At 49.0% G+C, this 19,050-nt stretch overlaps 1 protein-coding gene across 7 annotated transcripts; it reads right to left on the bottom strand.

Annotated features, from left to right (window-relative positions):
* Positions 1–142: 142 nt before the first annotated feature.
* Positions 143–19,046, bottom strand: lrmp (lymphoid-restricted membrane protein). 7 transcript variants are annotated; one of them, XM_035528398.2, is made up of 39 exons: positions 18,906–19,046; positions 18,680–18,793; positions 16,971–17,605; positions 16,672–16,782; positions 16,136–16,316; positions 15,496–15,554; positions 15,316–15,391; positions 14,940–15,098; positions 14,651–14,768; positions 14,383–14,433; positions 14,175–14,252; positions 13,969–14,025; positions 13,797–13,856; positions 13,665–13,735; positions 13,424–13,490; positions 12,977–13,108; positions 12,562–12,657; positions 11,586–11,737; positions 11,088–11,199; positions 10,525–10,744; positions 9,868–9,932; positions 9,244–9,355; positions 8,749–8,887; positions 8,213–8,291; positions 6,729–6,775; positions 6,477–6,562; positions 6,181–6,350; positions 5,920–6,001; positions 5,670–5,727; positions 5,553–5,580; positions 5,338–5,478; positions 4,416–4,550; positions 3,931–4,072; positions 3,790–3,827; positions 2,751–2,816; positions 2,599–2,651; positions 1,981–2,076; positions 1,647–1,766; positions 143–1,150 (listed from the first exon to the last, which is right to left on the bottom strand). In XM_035528398.2, the coding sequence occupies exons 2-39, from the start codon at positions 18,703–18,705 to the stop codon at positions 904–906; spliced, it is 4,365 nt and encodes a 1,454-aa protein (XP_035384291.1). In that variant the 5' UTR covers positions 18,706–18,793; positions 18,906–19,046; the 3' UTR covers positions 143–903. The 7 variants fall into 7 exon arrangements, with proteins under 7 accessions (XP_035384291.1, XP_035384294.1, XP_035384292.1 ...); XM_035528401.2 differs by lacking the exon at positions 18,906–19,046 and having other exon boundaries at positions 10,525–10,630; positions 18,680–18,792; XM_035528399.2 differs by lacking the exons at positions 18,680–18,793; positions 18,906–19,046 and adding an exon at positions 17,959–18,618.
* Positions 19,047–19,050: the final 4 nt, after the last annotated feature.

Here is a 19,050-nt window from a genome sequence, read left to right as displayed (position 1 = left end):
GATCTCTTGCAACCATAGACAACACCAAATACATCAAAACTGAACTAGGAAATGTAGAGAATGAGAAGTATAAGGAGGGAGAGGAGAACAGCATGAGCATGTGGCCAACAAGCATCTCAATTTACTCAAAAGACAAATGGTGTTACATTTTGGGATTAAATAAAATTTATTGGAGTGAAAACATTCTTGATAGAACTGGTTAGTTAAGACATTATGTCCATTTTTTGCAGCAAGTTTTGATCACAACTCAGATCACAACTGGATCAGTTACTTTATTGTGTACGTTTTCCCACTTCTGGAACATACACCTACACAAGACCCTAATAAAAAAAAAACAAAAACAAAAAAACAAACAAGATTATTAAAAGCAAAACCACTTCTATTTCACACTTCATCTAAAGCAATAAAACTTAAATGTGCAAAACCTTTAAAAAATAATTAATAATAATAATCACAATTACTCCACCAGCTGTCAGTAAAAGCATACATTCACTCAAATTCTACATCCCTTGTTACACCCCCTTTTAAAATGACGATTGCCCTTCTGTGTCCATAAACATTTAACAGAGCACGAGGTTTCATTGCAGACAACCCAACGCAAACATCCATTTCCTTTTTGGTTAGATCTGCACTTTTCTTCATTAAAAAAAACCCCCAAAAGCACTTGCAAATGTTCAGTAAATATTTTCTTAATGCAGCTGTTTTTGGGCACATCACTGGCAAGCACCCTCTTAAGAAGTCAACATCTGTCAATGGGTTGGGGTGGTCGAATAATAGCTTAACTAGTTTTCTCTGTGGAAGCAGCTGTCCTCCACACAGGTCAGCTGCGTTAAAAAGTGCTTCATCCAGGAGTCTTCCAGTCCACTAGGGGGAGCGGGCAGTTCCAAGCAGGGGCAGACCCTTTCACACGGGCGGCTGTCCGTTGTGCTGGAGCCCTGTGTAGGGCCACAGAAGCTGCTGGATGGTCATCCAGGAGTCTCCCGTGCCCACAGGAGCAGCGTCCACGGCCGGCTGCAAAATCAGGCTGGCCAGCAGGAGGAGGAGAGCAGAGACCACCATCAGAGCGCAGACCCAGAGCCAGGGGCTCCTGGAGGCTTTGACCTGGCATGGGGTGGCCTGCTCGGCTACAGGACCGGGACCGCTGCTCACACTGAGGTAAGAAAGGAAACCAAAGCACACACACACGAACACGAGTAATCGGGCACAAAGCAGAATGGGACAGCAAAGAGTTTTGAGTCCTGTGTGTTATGATGGCGGGACACTTCAGTGTGGTGAGGGTAGAACCTCAGTACTGTTAAAGACATCCCAGTGGGACTAGAGCACAATACCACATGGGCACTCAACTTCCTGCAGGTGGTGCTGTATGCAATTTTAAAAATTTGATATGGATGAATTGCAAGCCAAATTTTTTATACATTGCAACACATTTTTCCAAAAATGAAGCCATTCTGAATTCTCTACATAATTGCAATTGTTGTCTATTTACATAGACAACAGAAGTAACTGATTAAGTATTTGCGGGAAATGCTTTCTACGGCTGGAATTCAAAATCAGAGCATTCCCCCATACAAAAAGCAAAGTGTGTGGAGACGATACACACACGCTCAGATTAAAACGTGCAACACAGCAGTAAATGAAACACTAACGTCTTAGCTGGCATAATGAGCGAAGTGAATTTGATGCCCAGTTGCGTTAGGCTAGACCTCCTCTCCGTCGCCTCCGTTCTCATCTCTTCCTCTGAATGCGAATCGGACTCGTAGCCGAACCTGCACACAGTTCAGAAAACTGAATCTGCCCCTCACCAAATAGTGGCCATGTTTGCTTAGGTCCACCATCAGGGATGGAAGGATTGCCAGCGCCTGTTAGGGAAGACGACACCTGCAAATGCCAGCGTAGTGGGACATAGTTCCCCTCATAGATTCACCCAGCCACTGTTAGCCACGTCAGCATCTGTGGGTGAAGCGGCGTGGCCATCCTTACCTGTTGGTGAGAGCTGGCCCGTCTGTCTCCTGCCAACCCCCAGAGCTTATGAATCGTTTCAGCGGGGCCCGCTGAGAACTCCTCCCAACGATGTTCCTGAAAGCACCACACAGACACCTCGTTTCAAGGTGTGTACATTCCTAGTGGTCAAAGAATCTGATTTAGGATCAATTTTCCTTCAGCCTTATGATGCTATGCATCAAGTAGAATGCAAAAAACTGATCCAGGATCATTATTGTGGCTCCCATGAGCCAGATCTGGTATTGTGCTGATGGATATTCCTCCACAGGCCGAAGATTTGGTTACGTGGGAGTGGCCTCAGACAGAGCAGTCAGGACAGCTGCATGCCAAATCCCTACCACTTTCATTGGACTGCTGCCTTCTCCAACCCCCCCTTCAGTCGGAAGACCATGCGAGTCAAGTGTTCAGCCATCATACAGGAGGAGGTGTCGTATTAAAAAATTTAAAACCATGCTATACACTGTAGGACAAAATGTCAATCCTGGCAAGCAAAGTTTCTCCAGATCTTGTTTCTTAAACTCACTGCACAAAGGAGACAGTCGTATCAAAAGGGACATACTGTGCGCTACCAAGGAGACGCAGGGCATTGATTCTCACCAAGGCGACCTGCGGGCCAGCCTCTCCGCATCCGTCTCGGTGCCTTCCTTAGCCTGCAAAGTCGAGAATCGACACGGTCACTTGCACTCGCCCTCCCTCGGTGCTGTGCCTCTGTGGCCTTGCGCGTGACCATGCGGGACGCCGACTCTCACCATGTCGAGGGGCAGTCTTCCGATGCCCCGCGGGATCGCTGCGATGCTGACTCTACGGGCGGCTGGCTACGGACACAACACACAGAACACATCCCATCAACTCTCATGTTTATCCAAAAACAGCCCTGTTCCCCACATTCCGATCTCACTTAGGACACGGAGTCAGCATAACCAGCTAGTAACCACATGTCCAAGCGGAACATGGGAGCGGTGTGGAGTGGGGCGAGGAGCAAGTCCGCATGAAAGTTGGACTGTTGCCGTTACTGCTCCAGTTCGATACATGACCCGCAATAAAACGGCACCGGACACTTTACAAGCTTGGAGGCATTTTCATAATGACCATATATATATATATATATATATATATATATATATATATATATATATATATATATATATATATATATATATATATATATATATATAATATATATAAATAAATAAATAAATAAAAAAATTTAAAAAAGTGCTTAATCCCCCAATGGCTACTCCACGAGTATGGCAAGGTCCTCACTGCTACGAAGGATTCGTCATGGAATCTAAAGACGAACAGTAGGATTTTTTTTTTGGTTAAAAATATTTCTATGAAAACAGTTTTGCAGCCTGCTGTCATTTTTCCTTCAGTTCAGTTTCCATAAAGTGTTTCTCTGGTTAAGGCAGCATCATTAAAACAAAAGGCGTGTTTTTTTCTGTCTTAAGTGGGAAATGGAGACACTGGAGAGTTGGAGCAGAGGGACTACAGAGCGCTCCGAGTGAGGAGTGGGATTAGGAATATCTGAAGCAGAGCTGCAGCAGATTACAGAGCGAGGGGTGGGATTTTCTGATGCTGTGCTCCACTCACTCTGTACCCAAGCAAATGAAATAACCCAACAGTGGACGCAATACCAAAGGCAAATAGTTTGTTTGCATAGAAAACTTCAGAAACATGATGCATCCTAACAGAACAGTGCTAGATTTACAGATCTACTCTGGACTTTAATGGTCACGCCATTGGCTAATCTGCTCTACTGAGTTTAGTAATCCACACCGGTGAGCTCACCTTGTTGAAGCTTGGCTGCTTTTTGTTCCTGAAATCATCTGCAAACAAAGCAATACAAATGTAGGCTGACAGGAGACACGGCTTGTAACACTGCACTTGTGTTTGTGTGCGCGCGCGCGAGCGAGAGTGAGTGTGTGCTACCCCTTTCCGTGCCGAAGGACCGTTCATTCTGTACGAGGCTCTCTCTGAGCTCCAGGAGCTCTGTGTGCTCTTTTGTGTACGTCCTCCTCAGGTTCTCCACGTGATGAATCATCACCTCCACCGCTTTCCCCATACGACTCTCCTACACAGTGCCCAGCATAAGACACACTGCACCCACCCACATCTTATTTAATGTCATCCAACCCCTTTACAAACATTCAAGTCTAAAGAACTTCCCAGCTATAGAAAAATGCATTTCGTCAAACTGGATGACTAGTACTTGTTATCTTAGACACGTATTCCTTAGAAATCCCACGATCAGTCCGTGTGCGTCAGCAGGACACATTTGTCATCTATTTTTAAAATGCTGGAATTCAATTTGTGTGACTGGTTACATAATTTCCAAGTGTGATCTTTTCTTCTCTTCACACTGGGCAGGACCATGGACCTGCTGAAGATCTCACAGGCTTTCTGTGCACACAGACCTGATGAATCGCTCCCAGCATTTCCGAGCGGCTCGATACTCTGGTCATGGACTGGACGAGGATCTCCAGGTTCTTCTGCAATCGCTGGATGATCTCCATAGCCTGATTATCATCCTCGCACCGGGGGATCAAAGCCTGAGGACAAAGCACACCACCGTGAGCACGGAACGGACACAGACCCCTCTACCCCAGCCAGCCACTGCCGCCCCTGGCTGAGGTGTAGGAGGCAGAGAAATAAAAACCTATACGCAGGAAGTGACAACTAATCACCACCAGACTGAACATAAATCCCTTTAAAGCCATATTCAAGTTCTCTCCATCCAGGCCACTCAGTCAGGCGGGGTAATGTCCTCGACCTTTCACCTTTTAAGTGAAGCTGCGAGATACACAACTAGCCTCACATTAGCCTAATGCAAAAATCAGAATGCAAATCGCCACAAGGTTAGAACTACCAGTCAGGAGCAGCGCTCTCGCTGGCTCCACCTTCAGGAAAATATGTAAGAGAACCCACGGCATAGTAGCAGCTCAACAGTCCTGCAGAAGCAACAGGTTGTGTGAGACCTGAGGGGACGCTGAACTAATTTAAACCCAACTTCCACAAATGAATGGCGGTAAAGATGGCCTGGTTGTCACAGTATTTTTTTTTTTATTCTCAGTAAAAATCAGTTTTTAAGTGAGGGGCCACAGGTATATCGTAGCATGACTACGTCTACATTGGAATGGAGGTGTCCGCTTCCAACATTCAAGAAACAACCACAAAGCAGAAATATACAAGTCAGATCCTACACTCAACATTAGTAGTCTTCCCAAAAACACCTTCTGGGGATGACAGGGGGGCATTTCCTTTAGTGGGGACACCAAGTTAAAATATTCACACCATAGAAACAACATTTTGATCTCCATAAAGGAGACACACACACACCTGAAGGAGGCCCTGGCAGCTGGACACCTCACGGCAAACATTCTCCTCGGCCAGGTCGCGGGAGCGCTCCTCTAGACGAAGCCTCTTCTCCAGGGTGAACATGTCACACTTGCAGCTGAGGGACAGGCGGTGGAACTCCGCCTGGTACGAGGACAAAGACACTGACGCTTAGATGATATTGTTCATCTTCATGAAACATCTTAACAAATACTCACCTCGATCTCTCGGTCACTGGAAGACAGACTGCAAATGAAGTGAATAGATTTATATGGTTAATTGAAGATATTGGTGAATTACAAGATTTAGTTATCAGCCTCTGAATGAATGACCACCTGTTGCCAGCGTCCATAGCAGCATCTCTGCTGTCTTCAGAAATAACAGATGTGTCATCTGAAGGGGGGAGAGAGAGAGAGAAAATGAAGAGCAGAATGATTAGGTCCAAACCACTAACAGATAAAGAGGTGTTGAGAGTGCTTTGGCCAAGCATGCTATAGTAGCTCAGATCATTAAAAGGTAAGGGGATCCATTAGAATGACCTTATTTGCATAATACTAAAGTGCTATGATTGCGTCCTTCATTTACCCGCATTCTTAGGGCCCTCCGAAGCCTTGCTCTCTTCCAGGGCTTTTTGTTCTGCTATGGCCTCCATACTGCTGGAAATCTCCTGCGAGAAAATGGCCAATCAGAGAGCTTACATTATTCAGTAATCCAACACGCTGATCTGGGATCAGCACTTAAACATCTTAATGTGTTAGCATCACGTTTCCTAGAGAACAATAAAGCAACATTCAGGCAGCAGAACAGAATATGCCAGATTTCTGCCACCGTCGTAAATTCTCTCACCAGGTCTCTTCGGAACCTGCTCCGGAGTGTTGGAGAGTCCTTCCTGGTGCCTGGAGGAGGCGGGGCTACCAGAGAGGGTTCTGGGGTCAGTTCCCCAGACCCCCCGGCGGTGTGTAGGTAGTCAGAGTTTGGCCCAGTGACTGTCCCCTGTCCGCCCATCTTGGTCATGCCTCACGAAATGGAGGGAAGAGGGAACGAAATGGGAGGGGGGGGGGGAAGAGTTAGAATGAAGTGATGGAAGGCAGTCCAGTTCCAGTGTCGTGGTAGGAAGCCAGGTACACGTCTTTTCCTCCTACCTGCTGCGTCGCCTTCAGCTAAGGCTACCTGCTGACCGCCCTCTGTCACGGGCTCGTCTTCCTCCACAACAGGCAGTAGACAGCTTCTACACACACACACACACACACACACACACACACACACACACACACACACTTAAATGACAAATTCCACAAACTTCTAGACACTGTACTGATCTCACTTCTGTTCCTCGGCTCCTGCTGCCCAGGTAGGTGCATACGTTCAGAGGTAGCAGAAGACAAGCACCTTACCTGTCCAGTACTGTAGGCACGTCCGGAAGCTGATCCTGGGTCAGTTTCTACAAGATGTAAAGGAGCGTAAATGAGCTGCTGGTAGAGTCAGCCAGACCCACACCCACACCCACACACGTCTTCATACCTGTCCCATGGCACGAGAGCTGAAACGCGACAGCTAGGATCTGCCGCACACAAGCGCACGAGGAAGCTGGAAGCACTAAATTCTTACATAATGTGTGCGAGTTCTGCAGCTGGCTAACAGAGCGAGGAGAGAGGGAGGGAGGGAGAGAGCGTGCGCACAGGAAAGAAAAATGTGAGGAAAAGAATGGAAGGAGAGGGAGAGACAGCAGAGAAGAGAGTGAAGAGAGACAAAAAAAATAGATTGACAGACAGGTGTAAAGATAAACAGATGGACAAAGTATGAATCATGCACTACATGACTATGGTCAGTTCTACGACAACCGACGGGAACTCGTCTAGCTCTCCAGACAACTGCGTCGTGTTCCCAGCGCTACTCCATGACTGACAGGCAGTTGATGTCTGGAGAGTTTGTGAACATGCGTAAACAAAAATACCCTAGATCAGTTTACGACAGCCAACACCTGCAGCTCAGGTCAAAACCTCTATAAAGTACGTCCACCTAATAAAAATGAATGCACATACATATGCATGCGTGTTTATACGTTTGTTACACATGTTAAGTCAGCAAAAAAGCCTCACACCCCTCTCCAGTGACAGACAGGTCAGTCCCTGAAATCCTTCACTTCAGTCTCACCCTGAACAGTATTGTACAGCCGAACTGATGGACAAACAGGGCAGTTCTCCACACAAGAACACGCCATGGGAAGAAAGCGTGGAACCACTACAGGTGGACTAAATCGCCCAGTCCCATTTAGGGACCTCATAAGAGACACATTTAACCTAAACCACCCATGCAGGGAACAGGACAGTTTAACCTTACCAAAACGTTTACAGGACAGGTCATCCGGTGAGCCTGTGAGGATCTGGCAGACATGGTGCGGCCTGCACACAGATCTAAAGCTCGGTTCTGTTGTCTTCCAACAGGTTGTCGCTGAGACAGTTGGACACTGTGGCGCAGTAGCAGACAGATGCACCCTTCTGCTGTCTTACAGTAGCACAAACAAGCCCACACTACAAGTCAGAGGGGAAGAAACCTCCTCCCACGGCTAAAAGCTAGGACAGAAGGCACACAGACAACCAGGGCTGCTAACCGGGCGCGGAAAGATGGGGCCAGCAACGTTGAACCCTACGCGGTAGCTCTGAGGAGAGCTTCCCCAAAACGAGAGCTTCCCCATCCACTGGTAGTCATTACATATCAGCGCTCCACCGAACTGATGGAGGAGCATTAATTACCAACAGGAAGTTAGAGAGAGAGTGCGAGATCAAGAAAGATGTGGAAAAAAGGGAAGGGGAAGTAGAGAGATCGTCACTGAAAAAGACAGTTCTGTGAAGCAGTGGACAAACTTCCTCTAACTGACCTGCAGATAACTCAAGATGGGCATGTCAACCTTTCCTCCTTCAGGTCCTCTCTCCATGACTCCAGTCTCCTGGGGGGTGCTGACAACAGACAGAGTGTAGAGAATTAAACAAAAATTAAAAACGGGGCGGGGGGGGGGGGGGAACAAAAAACAAAACAAAAAAAGCTTCAGAAGACGATTTTCTGTCATCTCCGTCACCCAGGATGCATCTGGGCTTACAGCCAGTACATCAATGTCTTCCTGCCTCAGTGTGCTCGTCACACAGCTGCCTGATGGTGGCCATGCAAAGTGAGGTGTGATAAGCCATCGCATACACCCAGGGGAGGTGTGCAAACGTGCGTGGAGGGGGGGTGAGGGGGGAACAACCACTGCTTTGACTATCAAACAAGGGCTCCAGCGGCAACTGGGTCCCTTCATACGTGACCACTCCTCAGTGCTCAAAATGGGGGGGGGGGGGGAGGAGATTTAAATGTAAAAAAAAAAAAAAAAAACTATCCATGTCAGCCTGCAAAAGTGCAGGAGGGGCCGGTTCTCACCTGGCAGGAAGAGTAATGGATTGACCTGGCCCAGGCTGAATGCTTGCGGGAGATAGTGTGGAGGTTTTGGGAGGAGTGAGCCCCTGGCCTTGGGGCTGAGGACTGGGCAACAGTCCCCCAAGACTCTGAGGCAGTTCACCTGGACACAGTAGGATGGGTTTTTAATGTTAGGACAGCCAGGCCTGGTACGGTTTATGCATACAGCTGCAAAACGGCAACAGAGAACAGTGCGTCACCAAGTTAAACTTGAGAAGAAATATGAAATGTTTTACAAACATGTACACATGGAAACGGGGGGGGGGGGGGGGGGGGTGCTGCCAATAGAGATCTCCAGGTTGCATTGCCTAAAGCAGCACGTCACAAATGATGCTCTCAAACATGACTGAAATGTTGATCTTTGTGAAACATCTAGCAAACACATAGATGTGAACTGCTGTCTGTGTGAGGCAAAGCAGTAGTTAACCGAAGCAAATGAGTGCTAGAGAAAGCTCTTACCAGCGCCCCGAGTGTGGGAGTGCGAGAGAGAAACGGGCTCGCTCGCTTCGCAACAGACAGCCTGCCCGTGGGTGTCAGCAGGCCTAGTGCATTCTGGGAGTCTGCCTTCCTCCTGTTAGGGCCAGAGGCCAAAGAACACAGTGAGCTCCCATTCCCACGAGCTGGCCCGCATGGCGCTCTGCAGGTGACCTGCTTTCTGAACGACGACAAGAGTCCCAAGACTTTGCCAGTCAAATCACTGATAGTGTCATGCGGGTGACTACCTCCTGCCTGCATATGTGTGTGTGTGTGTGGAGGGGGGAATCCTCATCATGCGTCATTGCTTGTGTTTAACAAAGGCTTCAGTTGAATCCTCAATAAAAATGAAACATTTTATAAACCATAACTTAACCCTTTGACACTAAACCACTTTTGCAGCATTCAGCTTATGGCAGTGGACCTCCATGATCATCTTCCTTGAAGCCTCTCCCTGTCTGAAGGCAGAGCTAGCGTAATGACCTCTGAACTAATGTCTGAAACTGCTCGCCCAGAGGACTCCATTCAGGTGGCTCAAACAGAAAGCGAAGTCGAGAGGGAAACATGCAAAGACCAGACAGAGCAAAATATGCTAGAGAAGATTCATACTTGCTGGAGTTCAGGACCCTGCTGAGGTGGGTCATCAGAGAGGTCTTCAGAGTCAACCAGACCTTCTGGAGGAAGAAAGAGAAAAAAATAAAAAATAAAAAATCACATGCACCCCTCGGCACATGAATACACCCTCACGCAGAATGCCCTATGCCTGCCCCGTGATCGATTATGACTGCACGTCGTCACTGAGCACATCGAGTCTCAGTCATGCGGCTGGGAGACTTGGGGGATTAGTGAGAGCCCTCTCCTCAGGCCCCAAGCATCTGAACGTGCCCAAACAAGGCCTGACGTCTCGGGCAGAGGAGCTCTAGAGGGCTGGGATGTGGTGCCAGGGCTCACGGAGGCTGGCTAACAATTAAAGGGGATTATGATTATACACCCCAAAGACTCCAGCTATCCGCACCGAGGTCCAGCTGGAGTGGTGGCCAGTGTTAAAAAGACCCTCAGAGGCCTTCAGCGGTGGAGGATCAACCTCAGCTATATCATCTGAACATGGGCTCAGCACCGTGGTTCTCCTCATTACAGCCAGACAAGGCACGGTGTGTGTGGATGAGCAGATGCACATCACCTGGTCCCCTGATGTTACAAGATCACGGGGGCAAAACTTTTTTTTTTTTTACACCCAACTGGCTGGTCCGTGGCGGCGTTTCTCACCAGGTGATTCAAGGTCCAGGACTTGTTCGGATGTGCACTTCCTGAAAGGGGTCAAGCCTCCAAGCACCTCGGTCTGGACTCCAGAATCACGCGTTGCCCGACTCTGCTGCGAAATCAAGAAACTGGAGTCTAATGGCGAGTCTCGTAGCCCCTCCTCCTCCTCAGGGGCGGGGTCTCTTGAACCTTCCTCCTCTTTGTCTTGACTGATCACAGCAGGCCCCTGGTTGACATGGGAATTGAGTACCCCACACACAGGATCTCAAATGTGTGGAGCACTCTCAAACCATTTCACTGCGAGTTATACCGTATATGACTATGTATGTGACAAAAAACAAACTTGAATGTGACGACTATAAAAATGCCACTTTTGTAAAACAGAAACTGCAGAGCCGTGATGCAGACAGCAAGCCAATCACTGTCCCCTCATTCTCAAAGCAGCTTGATTAAAATTCTGAAAGCGCCGTTGTCTTTCTACGTTGGACCGACACCATGTGGCTCCTTCACACCTGAGGGCGTGATGCCGTTGGCATTGTGGTGTGGGCATGATGGGTGGAGGATGTTACCTGGCAACAGTGGGCTGGTGTTTGGCTCCTGGCTTCCCTGCTGTTGTGTTCAGTCTTCATCTGATCCAGCTCCTCCTGCAACTGTTGCTTCTTATTCTCCTGCTCCTGCACCCTACACACATACCCCCACAACCTTCAGTGTCAGTTACAGTGCCTTTATCTAGGTCCGATACACCAGCCCCACAGGCCAGCGTCAGCTTTGGGTCTTCACACTATACATCTCCTGGCACGTAATTCCAAGTCCAAATATTAGCACGGAGAACAGGGCATACGGAACCCAATAGGAAGGCTCTGACAACGGTCCCTGCGCCCCCAACTCACTACCCTGCCTTTCATCTGTCCTCCCCCGCCTGCAGCTGTAACCCTGGAAACCTGCCATGTGTCAGTTTTAGACAGAAAGCACTCGCACAAAGAACCAAGCGTGGCCATGAGGTGACTCATCTAGAAGAGATGCCCCCCCCCCCGCCGTACCTCTGGCTCTCGGCCCCGCCCACTTACCTGACAGACAGGTGCAGCATGTCCGTGCGAGAGCGGCGCAGGTCGCTGGTCACCTTCGTCATCTCCCTCTCCAGCGAGTCTGTGTACTGCTGCAGCTGGCCCACGGCGCACATCCACCGGCCCCGCCTCTCTGCCAGCTGGCCCCGCAGCCCCTGCGGAGTGACAGAGCACGCTCAGTAGACAAGCCCCATGCGAGCTAGACCCGCCACACCGCAGGTCGACGCTCAGAGCTGGAGGAAGTAAAAACCCCGTGGCCACACTCGGGCCAAGCTGAAGTTGTTAATAACGGAAGGAGTGGGTCACACGCTGGGTTCTCGTACGAGCAAGGCTTCCTGAGAAGAGTTTCAAACCCATATTTCCCCTGTTCAGCACACAACTGAGATAGCTTGGTACGCCATACTGCCCTGTCTCTTATCTGATAAGAAATCTAAACTTAAGTCTTAACAGTAGAAACTCAGTCCTAACAGTTTAGCTGAATATGGTGTACAAGGAGACCAAAACATTTCAAAAGAAGAGTCGGTGTGTACTGACACTAAAGGGGTTTACTACAGCATGTAGTACACACCGAGTGTAGTACACTATAGCCAATATATAGTACACAGAACATGTACTGCATGTATTACACCACCAATATATACTCTGACCCTCCGAGACACCTTACATCAACCTCAGCAGAACTAGAAAGTTGCAAGAGCACAACCACAGCTAGAGAGGCATTACTGCTAGCATGAGTTATGCAACACAGTCAGTAAGTGAAAAGGTAACAGGCTCCTAAACACTCAGCTACAGAACCAGTGCAACAGAAGATCAACAATGCCCTCTCCACCCCACCCAGCTCTAACCCAGCCAACAGGAGATGCGTACATTGATCGGTACACACGACACCTCACTGAAGTGTCAAACGTCTCTGGGAAACGGGGGTGCTATTCCATAGTGAATTTTACCGATAACCTGATAAATTGTAGATTTTGTTCACCTGGAGCTTTAGCTCAACGTCCTGAGGTCCCTGGAGGTTCAGAAGCCCACGAAGTTGTGCGAGAACTGCACAAGTGTCTTCCTCAAACTCTTGCGTCTGAAACACACACAGTTTACGACCCCACGGTGCAAATTTGACACCATACACGCTGGCTTTCAGACGCACTCTGCTCATCCGTCAGCTTTTTAGTATTCAGATGAAGATGTAAAACAAAAACAAGGACCAAATTCTAATTTCAACCTTGTAGTAACAAGAATGCACATAACAGGCAAACATGTTTGGCTCAGTTCACTGAGGCGTGTTGGTGTAGATGGCATCTGTAAGTGAGGAAGGTGTGTGTGTGTGTGTGTGTGTGTGTGTGTGTGTGTGTGTGTGTGTGTGTGTGTGTGTGTGTACGCTGGTTTCTTTCGGTCACCAGACTGGCGAGGAGAGTTCTGAACTCCAGAGCAGTCTGTTCGGGTGCAGGGCCCCGGAGGAGGAGGAGAACCTCACGATCCAGCGTCTCGTCCAAAGAGGAAGCCAGACTGAGGGAGGAACCCTCCACACCCTACCAAACACACACACACCAGAACTTATCAGTAGCACCGTTTGCAAGGAAATTCAAAACTAAACAACTATGAGGGACAGAGAACCTGCAGATAAAAGCATCGTTTACATGAAGGTAGCAGACAGCAAGACGGTTAGTCAATGAGAATTATGGTACTGGATGTACACAGCACTTAGACACACAACAACAGACTGAAGCTGTGGGGTCTTTCCACATTTCTGGAATGATTTAGCAGATGTTTAAGTGGTGAAGATCAAACACCTATTGAGTGTGATCTACTCAAAGTCACAGTAACACACACACAAACACACACACCTCAGAGGGAGACTGCTGTGCCAGGGCCAGTTCTGCTTGCAGAGATCCAGATCCTGTCTGGTTTATTCTGTATGCCACAGAGGGGGAGAGAGCGGATCACACAGACAGATAGTTTCCCCCCCCGCCCCCTTATGCATAAATGAAGCAAGACAAGTACAGTTCGTGAAGTGTATATGGAGTGGAGCGTGATGAAGGGCTGTGCAGGAGCAATGCAGTAGGAAGAGGCGGGGCATGTGCTCACAGTGTCATTTCAGGCTGCATCAGCATGAGTTGCATCTGCCTCTCCAGCCTGGACTTCTCCACTCGTAACAACTAGAGACACAGACACGTGAGACAGAGCAAGCGCGCGAGAGAGCGCGCGAGCGGGTCTTACCTCCAACACTGAAGAGTACTCCTCTACTGCAGTCTTCAGCTCCTCAGTTTGTCTGGCTTTCTGAAAATGGAGGAGGCCAGTAAAAGGACAGGTGCTGTCCACAGCAGGGACCACGGCCCCTCCACGGCCCTGGGAGGCAGACCCCACCCCTCCACTGATGTGGTACACTGACCTCCTGGATCTCTGCATCCTTTTCAGCAATGACGGCGTCAAACGTGAGAGTCTGAACCTGCAGGCCGACACGAATAGACACGTCCGAGTTCCACCTCATCCTCCGCACAGATGGGATTACAGCAACCTGAGTGCTAGGCACCTACTTAATCCCACTAATAATCAATAATCCAAAATATATCCCACTCTGCTGCAACCAGGGCCCACCTGCAGGTCAGCATGAAGATCACAAACCTTCTTCAACTTCTTCTGAAGTTCATCCACCTCCATAGAGACTTTAACGTTCTTGTTATTAGGGAAGATGCGAGATTTAAAAAAAACAAAAAACAGGCAAAGAGACAGATCAAGACGCACACCCCCCTCCCCCCCCCACAAAAAAGCAATCTGTCTGAACGGAGGGGACAGAGGGTCATACCTCCTTCTCAAGACAGGCGATCTTTGCCAAAAGAGACTGGTTCTCTCGCTCCTGTGGGAGGACGAGAGGCCCAAAGATGAGGTTGAGGACTAAAACTTTCAACTCAACACAATGGATGCGTTGAGAAGACAGCAGTGGATTCGCTCGACACCTCATCGAGGAACCCCATCGCTCATGTGTGTTTTGCAAAAACTCACACCAGTTGTGTGTTCTTAGTGACACTGCACCTTATGCATTAGGGTCACTGTGTATGTGTGTTGTGACTCACCATGTGCTTGCTCTGAGCCGAAGCACGTGCTCGGCTCTCCTCTGAAGAGCTTAAAGTCATCTTCATCTCCTCCACTTCCTCTTTCAGCATCCGCTCCTTCTGTAGCAGCTGCTGCCCCCTGGAGGAGGACGGAGGAACAGGAAGAAAAGTAAATAAATAAAATTAAGTCAGGAAGCAGGGGAGGGAAAGAGTCGCGTCTGAAAACAGTCACGTGCAGGACGCACGGGACTGAAGAACACAAGCAGAGCTGGAAGAAGGAAGGAGAGGGAAAGCAATACAGGAACTGTACGCTCTGGTCTGGGCCTTCAGCTCCTCGTTCTGCTCCAGGAGTTTCTGGTTGGTCTCCTCCATGACTTCCACTGCCTGTTTCAACTTCCCAACTTCCTGTTGAAGCTTCTGGTTGTTAAACTGCAAGTCAGCCACACAGAACACCAAATCGGACGTCTCCCTACACACACACACACACACACACACACACACACACACACACACACACACACACACACACACACACACACACACACACACACACACACACACACACACACACACACACACACACACACACACACACACACACACACACACACACAGTGAAAAACCAGACAGACATGTAGCCAGATGCCTGCTTGTCCACAGCGGTGAGTGCATGCAGACACACTCACAGGTCAGCTCTGGACACCTCACCGCCAAAAGCTTCCAGGCTGCCCGAGGTCATGTTCAACAGAACGGATCTCTTCGCTACAGGGAGCAGAAGAGAAAGGAAAACAAGTCATACAAAAATCACAGCTCCGTGCGGAGAGGCGACGAGAAAACTTCCATTTGGGACATGGCAGCAGTGTCACCTGCGAGCCCGTCTGCGGGTCTGACGGATTCCTGGGTCAGGTCCTCGTTTCTGCTGGTCCTGACACACACACACACACACACACACACACACACACAACAGGGTTAGCGGAAGCCTGCAGAAATGCCAGTGCGTCAGCGCGTCCACCTTTCTCCACTGTTGGCCTACAGAAGTTGGCTGCTCCAACTCTGTCAGTCAATCTGTGTCAGCTAGATAATGTAAAGGAAGGTTAAAAAAAAGTTAATAAACACAGATGGAAGCAATTTAATGTAATTAATGCTTGTCCCAAAACATTCATTGCTGATATATACAGTAAAGACATTTAATGTGTGGCAGAAATTTTTAAAACAAAAACAAACAAACAAAACCACTGTATGCAACAGTCAAAGCCAACTACAAAATTTTTGGTTGCTGGATTTAAAGGTAGTAACTTCTAAATGTTCAAGGTTTGTTCACATGGACAATATGCCTCTGGTCTCTACCTTTAAACCCACACAACAGTCATAGACTTATACCAACACAATCACACAACTGCAGCTCAGGAGACTCTACATAGTACTACTGCAGGGCATTCACCATGCCACAGCGTCCTGGTGTAGTCACGGTCCCAGAGACCTGGACGGACGAGCAAGCGTACGTACCCCTGGTTGCGACAGTCCTCGATCCACTCCTTCATGATGGCATGGTAGGTGTGCAGATCAATGGAGATGTCCTTGTGCTCCGGGTCCAGCATGTTGCACAGCTCCTCCAGTCCACTGTCCTCCGAGCTACGGCTGGTCGTGTGCCTCAAATAGTCCACGATGTGTGACACGTAGACTTTACCTGCGAACGACAGACCCAGGTTCCTATAGTGACCGTTGCTGTGGCAACAGCCTTGCAGGAGGCCACATGACCCAGAGCCCTTAAAGGCCAAGCAAACAAACCTGCAAATATCACCCGTATCTTCGTATGGCTGCTGAGGGGGTCAGTTTCAGTTATCGCTACGTCACAGACACTAACGATCAGTCAGTCAATTATAATAGGAAGCAGATAGCTGGGGGGGGGCAGACTAAAGGTCACGCTTTCCCTCCTCAGGACGATCCAGCATCCCGTTCAGAGTATGCAGCAAAATGTCTAGAAATGTACGCCTGCATGTCCAGACCGTGGCAGGTGCTGTGTAGCTTTTGGGCTGATTTACCCCTGCATTGGGTGTCGCAAGCTTGAAAGATGGTGTCCAGCAAGTCCTCCTCACAGATCAGGCTCACCTCTGCCATGCCGTCCCTCCTGGATTCAGCTGGACCCACAGCACCTAAGGGAACATGGCACGGAACATGAAGAGCCATCATCACAGCACGAAATTCAGGGAGCATTAGGGACGTGCGGTGGCAAACACACACACAAAAACCTTGCACCTCACGACAAGCAACCTGCCAATTTTTAAAGAGTCTTGGCTCAAGCTGCCTGTAGGTTCATTCGTGTCAAAGCACGGCAATTTACCATCTCCCATCGAAAGTCTCTTCACCACCAGGGCTGGACAGGCCAGTTCGGTGTCCAGGATGCTGGAGGTATCCGAGGAGGCAAAGTTCAGGTTGTAGGACAGCAGGGTGTGCGACAGGGTCTTGCCCCCCTCCCGTTCGACCTCCATGGGCGTGGGGCAGCGTGGGGTAAAGTAGACGTCCCTGCTCTGTACAGCGGGCGTGGAGCAGGTCCGTTGCCAGGGACGGTTGTAGAGGGGCACCGCCTCGCCCTTCTCCCTCAGGGTGCTGGTGACGGTGTAAGTGGCATTGATGGGCGTGCCAGGAGTGCTCAGGGTGGGAGTGGGGCAGGAGTCTCTCCGGGGGGCAGAAGAGCCGGCAGGGGTCAGCACAGCGGCTGAGCCCTCACACTCTGGGCCGTCGTCAGGCTGGATGCCGCGTTTCCTCAGGACGGCCTCCAAGTTGTGCCTCAGGCTGGCGTGAGGGCTGCCGTAGCTGCTGGACTGGAGCTTGGGGATGGGGAAGGGAGAATCAGCCTCCTGGTCGCGCCGCCGGATGGTACGCAGCTTGCGACAGATGCTGTCCACCGGGTTGTGCCGCCTCGGGGTCACACCGGCGTCCATGAGGGAGTTGCCACAGCGGGTACGGCAAAAACACCTGCAGCGGTGAACGGGAACAAGCAGCCACTTAATGCCAAAGCACGCAAAACACGCATACATACCCACAGCTGTTTGGTTTATTTATTTATTTATTGGTTTGTTTGTTTGTTTGTTTCTCTTGGACAAAGAAACCATTCCGATCTCACCTGGCAAATTCAACATCGCACCACTATACAGACCAAACTATGTGAGTTTAGCATCAGTATTACACGACTTGTGGTGTGTTGTTGTGATCACAGTCATGAGTTGGTTTTAAATGGTCCTTTAAACCCTCTTATCTCTCCAGGACCACCAGGCCTTAATAAATCACACCGTGGTGACGGAAATCAGAGTAAACTCGAAGTCACTCACGTTTGCAACTTCTCTGGCGCGCTTTGGAACTGGAAGGAACGCTCAGTGTGGAAACGTGAACACCTCAAACACCTCGAACGCACTTCAAACAGATCAACAGAGCAGGCGAGCGAAAACTCCGCGTGCTAAATAGGCCCGGTTGGCCCACGTGTCACACGTACAGCACTAACCACGTGTGCGCGCTGCCCCCGTGCGGCGGTTAATGCGCTCGCACGCATCAGGAACGCTGTGCTGGTGGGCCATTAAATGCACGACCCACTAACACCGACTAACTAGATGACAAGCTGCTATAACCATCAGGCATATCTGTTATTAATTCATAACTCAAATGGTTCTTTCATTTTTACAATTCAAATTTAAAATTAAATTAAGAACGACGTCTCTCTCCACGGAGTTGTACAGAATCAGTCATTCTACAGCAATTTGTTTTTGAAGTGTCAGAGGTTTCTGCTATCTAGTCTCAGGTCTTTGGTGATATCCCCATCTTTTAATTTAAACGAAATTAAAAGATACATCGCTGTAGATATCTGAAACGAAGACGGTAGTCAAAGCATACTTTCACATGTCTGGAGCTAAAGTTATGATAAAGCTAAAACGCGTGTCTTGAATTTGATTTAAAATCAGTAAAATGATCTTTTAGGGCAAAAATAAATTGTGGATATCTTCAAATGAGTTTTGTCCAGCCAGATGGTTGTGAAATATCATTCTGTCATTTCCTCACCCAGCTGCAGACAGAAACGTGCGCATTTCACCCCAGCAAGCCGCTTTAGATGAAGGGTGGCGAAGACCTGCACAGCCCTACGCGGGACGGGTCTGCGGGGCAGAAAAGGGCCGTCTGAAATAGAAACAACTCGCTTTATTAGGACTGATGGACATTCCAACTGGACATATCTATATCTGCATATCGTGCTAACAAGTCTGACTGAACGCCAGTGAAAGTGCTGTACCGTTTGCCAGACTAGCTGTTGACTCGCACTGGAGTTGCGTCATGTACATCTGGTGACGATTTAGTGCAGCCCACGCGCAGCTACGCAACCTGGCTATTCTTGATGTTTAAGCACGCGACCACGCTGCATTCACCTTAAAAGGTAA

Source organism: Electrophorus electricus, chromosome 11 (assembly GCF_041902795.1).
Source record: "Electrophorus electricus isolate QZ-2024a chromosome 11, ASM4190279v1, whole genome shotgun sequence".
Taxonomy (NCBI): Eukaryota; Metazoa; Chordata; class Actinopteri; order Gymnotiformes; family Gymnotidae; genus Electrophorus; species Electrophorus electricus.
Note: the sequence above shows the minus strand (reverse complement) of the source record. Positions and strands in the feature narration are given on the sequence as shown.

Bases quoted from the DNA above. Each gene is read 5' to 3' on its own strand.
- lrmp (XM_035528398.2), bottom strand. From the start codon at position 18,705: ATGCGCACGTTTCTGTCTGCAGCTGG. The intron at 15,392-15,495 runs GTGACACTGCTG...TGCTCCCTGTAG, and splicing joins ACCCGCAGACGGGCTCGCAG to CGAAGAGATCCGTTCTGTTG. The intron at 8,292-8,748 runs GTGAGAACCGGC...GTCTGTTGTCAG, and splicing joins TCCATTACTCTTCCTGCCAG to CACCCCCCAGGAGACTGGAG.